The sequence below is a fragment of the Dipodomys ordii genome, unplaced genomic scaffold, assembly GCF_000151885.1.
Source record: "Dipodomys ordii isolate 6190 unplaced genomic scaffold, Dord_2.0 Scaffold75, whole genome shotgun sequence".
In the NCBI taxonomy this organism is placed as follows: Eukaryota; Metazoa; Chordata; class Mammalia; order Rodentia; family Heteromyidae; genus Dipodomys; species Dipodomys ordii.
The window spans coordinates 5804647-5814688 of record NW_012267291.1 but is presented as its reverse complement, the minus strand read 5'-3'; the positions used below and the strand labels follow the sequence as shown (position 1 = coordinate 5814688).

At 52.3% G+C, this 10042-nt stretch overlaps 1 protein-coding gene across 1 annotated transcript in view; it reads left to right on the top strand.

Moving 5' to 3' along the window:
- The window catches only part of Pard6b (par-6 family cell polarity regulator beta), a 60100-nt gene extending 50703 nt beyond the window's left edge, over positions 1-9397 (top strand). Inside the window, exon 4 of the mRNA XM_013024305.1 lies at positions 6652-9397. Within this exon, the coding sequence (XP_012879759.1) occupies positions 6652-7478 (827 nt within the window). The 3' untranslated portion in view covers positions 7479-9397. The remainder of the gene's footprint in view (positions 1-6651) is intronic.
- Positions 9398-10042: the final 645 nt, after the last annotated feature.

Genomic DNA, 10042 nt, shown 5'->3' with positions numbered 1-10042 from the left:
AAAAAAAAATGGGAGTCTGTTTGCATCTCGCTGGTTCCTGTGATGGCTTCCCACCACAGCCAGACCTGCATGTTACGGACAGCAGCCCTGCCTCCCCCACGCCAGTGGCACCCGTGCCCACAGCCGCTGGCATTCTGTCCCTGGACTGGCAAGCTTGTTGCTGTCTGGCGCAGGCCTGCCTTTTCTTCCCTGAAGAGCATTCCTCCCTGGCTTTGTCCAGGCAGTCCCCTTGCTGTGCCCAGCTGGAGTCCAGGGGTCACCTCCCTGCCCCTTCCAGCCATACCAGATCCACAGCACTCAGTGAACTGCTTCAGTTCCATTCTATTTACCACAGCCTGTCAGTGTCTAACTCAGGAGAGACTTACAGCGTGCTGGAGTTGTGTTGATACTTTCTTCCCTTTCAAGCAAAGCCAAACATGCTTACATAGAAAGCTGATTTTACCTAAACCTTCCTGAATCAAATAGCATGACATTTAAGTCTCGTCCGACTTCATTGCCTAATTACAACACATTATCTGCTGAAACAGTGACTTTAAAAAAATTCCAAAATGACTTTAAAGCCATGTAATCTTTTAAAATCTGATATTCCACTAAGTAAAGTTTCTTTGAGTGAGTGCAACCTCATGGTTGAATATGTAATACTTCATAGCACAGACTCTGAGATGGGGTTATTTCAGTTCTTGAAAAGCTTCTTAACAGCCTAGCACGCCTATGATCCTAGCTGCTCAGGAGGCTGAGAGCCAGGGGTCTGAACCGCTCAGAGCCTGTCCAGGCAGATAAACAGGAGACTCTTATCTGCAACTCACCAACAAAAGGTGGGAGTTGGAACAGTGGCTCAAGCGATAGACGGCCAGCTTTGAGTGGAAAAGCTATGGGACAGGCCCTGAGTTCAAGCCCTGTGTCAGCAGAGTGGGGGGCGGGGTGAATTATCATTATTAAGTAGTTGTACAAAGGTGTTACAATTCTATAAGTCTTTGTCAGTGTCACCCCTTCCGTTGTTCAGACAATTTATTGCATCCTATTTCTTTTTTTCTTTTTTTTTTGTTGGTCGCGGGGCCTGAACTCTGGGCCTGGGCGCTGTCCCTCAGCTCTTCAGCTCAAGGCTAGCGCTCTACCACTGGAGCCACAGCGCCACTTCCAGCTTTTTCTGCTTGTGTGGTGCTGAGGAATCGAACCCAGGGCCTCATGCATGCAAGGCAAGCACTCTCCCAGTGAGCCACCTTCCCAGCCCTGCATCCTATTTCTTAGGCTGTAATCGAGGAAGCAAAAACAAAGTGAAAAGGTTTTGTATGGCGGATCCTCAGCTCCTTTGCTGGCCCTGCCTGGAGCCCTGGGTACCGGGGCTTGAACTCAGGGCCCGGGCACTGTCCCTTAGCTTCACTCTACCCCTTGAGTCACATCGCCATCCCCGCTGCTCTTTGCAAAATATGTTTGTATCATGGCTTTATTCAGAGGAGGTGAAGAGAAACTAGAAGGTTAAGCTTGGGCTCACTAAGGATCTTGAATAAGAAATTGTGGGGCTGGATATCAGTGGCTCACGCTTGTTATCCTAGCTACTCAGGAGGCTGAGATCTGAGGATCACAGTTCAAAGCCAGCCCGGGCAGGAAAGGCCATGAAACTTTTTTTTTTTTTTTTGCCAGTCATGGGCATTAACTCTGGGTCTGGGCGCTGTCCCTCAGCTCTTCAGCTCAAGGCTAGCGCTCTACCACTGGAGCCACAGCGCCACTTCCAACTTTTTCTGCTTATGTGGTGCTGAGGAATCGAGCCCAGGGCCTCATGCTTGCAAGGCGAGCGCTCTACAGCTGAGCCACCTTCCCAGCCCCTGGCATGAAACTCTTATCTCCAATGAACCACCAAAAAAAACGCAAGTGGCGCTGTGGCTCAAGTAGTAGAGTGCTCGCCTTGAACTGAAGAGCTGAGGGACAGGGCTCAGGCCCAGAGTTCAAGCCCCATGAATGACAAAAAGAAAAAGAAAGAAAGAACTTGTGTTTTTGTTTTTGTTTTGTTTTTGGGGGTCCAGTCGTGGGGCCTGAACTCTGGGTCTGGGCGCTGTCCCTCAGCTCTTCAGCTCAAGGCTAGCGCTCTACCACTGGAGCCACAGCGCCACTTCCAACTTTTTCTGCTTATGTGGTGCTGAGGAATCGAACCCAGGGCCTCAGGCATGCAAGGCAAGTGCTCTACCACTGAGCCACCTTCCCAGCCCAAGAAAGAATTTGTGGAGTCTCGTCTCAGACGTGACAGTAATGGCTTGGGTGTAAACCTGGATGTCATATCATAGGCCCTTACCCTGCCTGCGTTCAGCTCCCCAAGCCTGCCAGAACTGTGCTCTAATTACCCTCCCCAGCCCCTCCACGGGGGAGAGGGGGGGGCTCCTGCAGAGCCTCGGTCCTGTCCTTTCCAGCTTCCCAGTGTGGAGGGATACCCTATGGGGGGAAAACCAGATGAGATTATCTTCCCCCCTCCTGGGGCTGAGAGCGCAAACCTTGTCCCTTGCCTGGAGGCCTGGTGTCTGCTTTTCACCCTCTGTCTCTCCCCACCCCTCCATTGGACTTCCCTATGGGTCACACCCTGAGCCTGGAACCTTCCTCCTCTTCCTGGTTACCTCTTCCCCAGGAAAGTCCTGCATCACCCCGCCACCAGCCAGGCTGGGTCCCTCGCCTGCCCCTGCCCCCGCCCCCGCCCCTTTCAGTTCCGTTGCTCCTGATGGATGTTTGCTGCTGTCTTCTGGGGCAGCACCACCCAGGGCGGGCTTGGTTGAATGTTTGGTGATGGATATGTTTCTGTACTGCGAATGAAGAGTGTGCAGCATCTGCATGCTGCTTGTAGTGGCGTCCAGCCCTTTGAGGGACTGCCAGGCCTCGCTCGCACTGGATCAGAGCAGGGTCGGAGAGCTCAGGCTGCTGGCCGGTCTTGTCGAGTTTCTTGGGGAACACATCCCCGATGGCTCCTCTGTGTGTAGTTATGGCCACTTGTGCAAGAGGAACCCACCAGCCCCCAGTACGGGCGACACACGCTGTGCGGCTTTTTCTTTTGAGATAGAGTCTTGCCGTGAGGCTCAGGCATGCCATGCCTCAAATTCCCCAGTGCAGGGATTACAGGCATGCCCAGCACTGTCTGATTTGCTGGAACTGGAGCCAGCCATTTTTGTTTTTTTTTTTCTTGCCAGTCCTGGGGCTTGAACTCAGGGCCTGGGCACTGTCCCTGAGCTTCTTTTGCTCAAGGCTAGTACTCTACCACTTGAACTACAGTGCCACTTCTGGCTCTTTCTGTGTATGTGTTACTAAGGAATCAAACCCAAGGCTTCATGCATGCAAGGCGAGCGCTCTACCACTGAGCCATATTCTCAGCCCCAAGCCTTTTTTCTTTTTTTCTCCTTTTAGTGGCGGGGCTTGAACTTAGGGCCTGGGCTCTGTCCTTAGGCTAATCGTTAGCTCAAGGCTAGGACTCTACCACTTTGAGCCACAGCTCTACTTCCAGCTTTCTGGTGGTTAATTGGAGAGAAGTGTCATGGGCTTTTCTGCCTTGGCTGGCTTTTGACCCATGATCCTCAGATCTCAGCCTCCTGAATAGCTAAGATGACAGGCGTGAGCCACCAGCACTGGCTTTCATTTCTTGAATCTGTGTGCTGCTCACAAGTCCCTCAGCCTGTGTACCTGCGTGGTTGGAGTCTGCAAATTGCTGAAGATGGGAGAGGCAGGCTTTTCAAGGTCCCATTAAAGAGGCAGAGGCCCTGGTGGCTAGGTGGAGAGTGGGATGAAGGAAGACTGTTGGCGGATCCTTGCTTAGAGCCGGGCTGGGGGCCAGGAGGTGCTGCTGTCTCCTCCCTGTTGAGTAATCCTCCCGTGCTGGGCAGAAGGTTCGCTGTGAGTCAGGTGTGCTGCTGTGAGTCAGGAGCAGACTTCTCCCACCCTGGGTCCATGCCGAGGGACACCAGCCCCGGCCCGTGGACATTCACCTTTACACTTCACACCAACACCCTGCACCCTGGCTTCCCGCCAGCACAGCCCTTTCCCAGTGGCTGGAAACTGATTAGCTAGATGGACGCACAAAGGTGCCTTTGTCCTGGGGCGCATTGCTTCTGAGAACTCGGTGGTGAGCGTTCACACGGAGTCTGCATGCCATGCCAAATTATGCAGATTTGGAGTTTCTTGGTCAGGTTTCCCATGGGGAGATGTGTGGGCAGCTGATGTGGGTCCCAGTGTGTAGGGTCTGGAATTTCCCTTGTTCATGCTGCGCAGCCTCTCGTTATTGCTTGTTGTCAAATAAAAATGCACATAAGAAAACACACCCAGTTTCTGACAACATTTTGCACAAAAAAAGATTCTTGCATCAATGGTTTTATTTCCAACACTGTGTGTGTGCCTGTGCATGCGTGCCAGCAGTGGGGTTTTAACTCACAGCCTTGCACTCTTGGCTTGGCTTCTTTTGCTCAAGGCTGGTGCTCTACCACTTGAACCATACCTCCACTTCTAGCTAGCTTTGAACCATGATCCTCGGATTTCAGACTCCTGAGTATCTAGGATTACAGGGGTGAACTACTTGGCTTCAAAACTATATTATAAACCTGTAATCTTAGCTACCCAGGAGGCTGAGATCTGAGGATTGTGGTTCAAAGCCAGCCTGGGCAGGAAAGTCTGTCAGACTTTTATCTCCAATAAACTACTCAGGAAATGCTGGAAATGGTACTGTGGCTCAAGGGGTATAGCACTAGCCTTGAGCACAGAGAGGCTCAGGGACAGAACCAGGCCCTGAGTTCAAGTCCCAGGCCAGGCCGAAAACAACAACAACCATATATTTCTTTTCTTTTCTTTTCTTTTCTTTTCTTTTCTTTTCTTTTCTTTTCTTTTCTTTTCTTTTCTTTTTGGTAGTACTGGGGCTTGAGCTCAGGGCCTGGGCACTGTCCCTGAGCTTCTTTTGCTCAAGGAGAGCACTCTAGTAGAGCCACTTGAGCCACAGCACCACGTCCGGCTTTTTTGTGTATGCGGTACTGAGGAATTGAACCTAGGGCTTCATGCGTGCTAGGCAAGCACTCTACAGCCACATTTCCAGTCCATAAGGTGTTTTTTTTAATTGTTGGAAATTTGACTTTTTTACTTATTCTTTCTCCAGTTAGTTACGGTTTTGCTTTTTGTTTCTTTGAGTTCTTGCCTGCTTTTGTAACGGGGTGCAGCCTATGTAACCCTGACTGCCATGAAACTCCTGACCCTCTAGCCTCTGCCTCCCCCAGCGCTGGAATTGCAGGTGTGTGTCACCACACCCAGCCCTAAACATCTGATTTCAGCCTTCTCAACCTTCCTGCGGTCAGCCTTGATGGCTTTTCACCACCCCACTTCTCTGGTGTGTTGGCAGATTCTCCTTCCATCCCAGGCCCTACCTCCATGGGCTAGATGACCAGGCTGGCTTTAGGGATGATTTCAGCCTTCATGTGTATCCCTTGGTACACACAGGTGCTGTGGTATTTAACATGAAGTGCAGAGTATTAAGGTGCAAAACTTGGGCCAGAAAGGCAGACTTTCTGGCATGAGGAAAATGGGCCTGGGATTGGGGATGGGTGCCAGAGTCCCTGCTACTCCCTCGTGTCTGCTGTGTATGACAATGTCATTGTCCCTTATTGCTCACACAATGAAGGAAAATTAAAGGTCTTGCACTCTTCCCAATATGGGAAATGAAAGACTGAGAAGCCCAGTTAGGGGTGGGGGGTGGCTCCAGATTTGTTTGCAGAAGACCACGACCCTAAGTACTTGTTGCATGCCCACTCACCCAACATCAGCCCAAGATTGATAGCTCTTTCTTTTTTTTTTTTTTTGGTGCTAGTCCTGGGGCTTGAACTCAGGGCCTCAGTGCTGGTTCTGAGCTGCTTTTTTTTTTTTTTTTCCTTAAGGCTAGTGCTCTATTACTTGAGCTACAGCTCCACTTCTGGCTTTTTGGTGGTTCATTGGAGATTAGAGTCTCATGGACTTGTCTGTCCAGGCTGGCTTCCAACCTCCATCCTCAGATCTGGTAGTAGCTAGGATTACAGGGGTGAGCCACCTGCACTCAGTTTTTTTTTTTTTTTTGGTCGGCCGTGGGGCTTGAACTCTGGGCCTGGGCGCCGTCCCTTAGCTCTTCAGCTCAAGGCGAGCGCTCTACCACTTGAGCCACAGCGCCACTTCCGGTTTTCTGGTGGTTTATTGGAGATGGAGTCTCACGGTCTCTCCTGCCCGGGCTGGCTTTGAACCGCGATCCTCAGATCTCAGCCTCCTGAGTAGCTAGGATTACAGGCGTGAGCCACCAGCATCCGGCCCTGCACTCAGTTTAAAGCAGCTATTATAAAGTGGTGCTCAGGAATCAGTTGGTGAGGGCAGTGCAGTGGTGTGCTGCACATTTGTGGTCCATCGACTGGGGAGACCGAGATAGGAAGAGGCTGGAGGCTCACCTGGGCAGCTGGAGAAATCTGAGGTCTGCCTCCAGATGTAGTGTGGTTCCATGTTGCTGAGAGAGCGCCCCCTAGTGCTCATTCCCACCTTCTGCCTGAGGCTGCTCTCCCTCCGTGTAGCCCCGCCGTGTGCCAGCCAGGTACCCCTGCCTCACCTGTCCCCTCCAGCTCCGCGGTGGGCAGGCGTGCATTTCATAGCCCTTCTGTAACCGTATTATATTTGACTTTTAAACAGAAGAAGCAGACTACAGTGCCTTTGGCACAGACACGCTCATCAAGAAGAAGAGTGCGCTCACCAATGTGCTGCGTCCCGACAACCACAGGAGGAAGCCGCACCTGGTCATCAGCATGCCGCAGGACTTCCGGCCGGTGTCGTCCATCATCGACGTGGACATCCTCCCAGAGACGCACCGCAGGGTGCGCCTCTACAAGTACGGCACCGAGAAGCCGCTGGGCTTCTACATCCGCGACGGCTCAAGCGTCAGGGTCACCCCGCACGGCCTGGAGAAGGTCCCGGGCATCTTCATCTCCCGGCTCGTCCCGGGAGGCCTGGCGCAGAGCACAGGGCTGCTGGCCGTCAACGACGAAGTTCTGGAAGTCAATGGCATCGAGGTGTCGGGGAAGAGTCTCGACCAGGTAACGGACATGATGATTGCGAACAGCCACAACCTCATCATCACCGTGCGGCCGGCCAACCAGAGGAACAACGTGGTCAGGAACAGCCGCACCTCGGGCAGCTCGGGCCAGTCCACGGACACCAGCCTGGGCTACCCACAGCCGGCCGAGCCTCGCTTCGAGCCCGGGGACGAGGACAGCGAGGAGGAGGACATCATCATCGAGGACAACGGGGTCCCCCGGCAAATCCCCAAGGCCACGCCCGACGCCCAGAGCCTGGAGTCCCTGACGCACATAGAGCTCAGCTTTGAGTCGCCCCACAATGGCTTCATCCCCTCCAGTGCCGGGGCCTTGGTGCCTGCGGCCAGCGGCCCAAGCCCGGAGTTCGAAGCCCGGGCTCCTGGTCAGAAACTCTTGGAGGAGGACGGAACGATCATAACCCTGTGACCAGGAGGGCGCCCGTGGGCTCGGGCCTACCCACCCGACACCAGGCTGCAGGCGGGACGGGGAGCAGCCCTGCGGGCTGACAGCGCTCCACACGGCGGGTCTGTGAACCGGCGCAGGTGGAGTGTAAAGCGCAGCCACTGCTGGTGAAATCGCGTGCATCGCTTCTTCTGTGTGCTGACCGGAGGCTGGGCACACGGCCGGGCGGCCGCCTGGCCTCTTAACTGCTTAACGCCCCAGGACACACGAGGGCCCCGAGCTCTGCGCCCCGGGAGCCTCAGCCCTCTGTTGTTCCTAGTACTGTGTTGTGGTTTTTTTGGCTTTTTTGTTTTAATTAGTAGTCCGGTAGTGTTAAGTGTAACATTCCTTTTGCAAATGCATTGCTCTCCACTTTGCAAGAAGTCCCATCAGTGGGCTGTGGGAGTCCCTCCCCGCGTGGCTGGGCTGTGCACGGGCGGTCCCTCCTGTCTGCCCACTCAGCTCCAGGCTGGTTCCCTGGGGGCCTGGTGCGGGTCTCCCCGCGGGCTCCGGCCTGCGCCTTGACCTCCCCAGAGCCCCGGCTGCTGTTCTGTGCTGTGCGTGGCTCTCTCAACCTGTTTTCGTGGTCCCAGGAATCACTGGACTCAAACACCTCACAGGATACACTTGTGCACTTTTTATCCAAAAGCCAGGCTTTCCACCACGTGGGGGGCGGGGGGAGGTTCCGGGACCACCGCCTCCACTTAGGAAGAACATGTAGCATTCGCTTCTCACAGCAGCGCACGCTCACTTTGCCAGCCTATTTATTTTATGACTTCACGATGGATGCCTCCACTGAGGGCCGGGGGCGGACAAAGGGCCCCGCCGCCTGGCTTGCACACCTCCAGCTCCCGTGGCTGCTCAGACCCAGCGTGCCCGGGACTTACGGTATTTATTAATTAATGCTATGCTAGGGCTAGAATGAACGCCGCGGCGGTGTGCCGCGCACCATGAAGGTTCAGATGACTCCGTGTTGAAGGATGATTTCTTTTCTCTGTGGTAACTATGAAGATGACACGCAGATTGTTGGATGCAGCCCCACGCTGTGTGTCCATGGGCCTCCAGCACAATCCTCTGGTGGCTGCGTTGCTGAGGGCTCCCCTCGGTCCCCCCTTCCCTGTCCCCTCCAGGCTGGGCCCACTCTGTGAGCCCTCAGGGGCCGGAGGAGATGGAGAAGGGACCAGACCTGGTGCCAGGCAAGCAGCTCACAGAAAATACCTGTACACACTACCTCTCTCTCTCTGTCTCTCTCCCTCCCCCTCTCTCTTCTTCCCCAACTCTCTCTTCCCCCCTTTTCCTCTCTCTCCCTCTCCCCCTCTTTATTTTAAACAAAGTTTTAACATTAGAACTTTTCTCTTGGGGAAACATACTTCAGGGCTTGACTTTTGTACAGATTTTAAGAGTACAATACAGATTTGTCTTGTGTCTGTTCATAGAAATGTAAATCAAAGCTGCTAGTACTCTTTTCTTTTAATTCTACATACTATGTGTTCAACTAGATCTGTCATCTAAATTATTGGCTCAATGATTAAGCATTATAAAAACCAATAGGTCTCTGTTACACAATAAAATATCAGTTCATTGGTCATCAGAATTAGTTGTTTCAAGTGCACCTTACTAACAAAAGTATCAGTTAATCCAGTGTAAAATGTTATAGTTCTAAGTGTCAGGCCTAACTGTGAATTTTGTTCTGTATCCTAAGTAAAATTATAATAATGTTCTCAAGCTATCAACAACATATATGTACTTTTGTGAACTATGAATTTTCTAATTAAATTTTACATGCTAAACATGATTTTTACATGAATGATACTTTGTTTAAACTATCAAATGTCAGTATTTTACTACAATTTTATTATAAAATGTACATTATCACTAAATGAAGTTTGATTTTAAAAATCAAATTAGCTTTAGTTGTACATTATTTTTTACAAATAAAGGTAGACTTGTGTAAAGGCTCCTTTCTTGTTTGAAGTTGTACGAAAACCATCCACCCCAGGACAGCAGCCAGAAGCCCAGCGTGCGCGCCCGGAGGAGAGCTGCTGCCTTCGATCTGCTTCCCCAACTTGGTTGTTTCCAGTGAGCTCGGCACTGCACTGCCATCTTCCCGCACCACGTGAGCACATGGCGTGGGCCGGAATGGACCATTCACAGTGTTTCCTTCCTGTAATCCTAGCTACTCAGGAGGCTGAGATCTGAGGATCCCTGTTCAAAGCCAGCCCGAGCAGCTAAGTCCTGTTAATTGGGGACCAAAACATTAGCCACCAAAAAGTAGAAATGGAGCTGTGGCTCAAGTGGTAAAGCGCTAGGCATGAGCATGGGACAGCACTCAAGCCTCAGAACTGATGTGTATGTGTGTATACACACACAGACAAAGCGTCTGAGGAAAAAAGTTAGAGTTGATGAAAGGAAAGCCTCTTGTCTTGCAGCCCAATTCTGTGTCTCTGCTGGCCAGCAGGGAGTCTGAGGAACCCGGGGTACGAGTGTGCCCCAGCCTGGTGCTGGGAAAGGCGGCCTGGTCTGGCCATGCAGGGTGGCGGGGGGGGGGG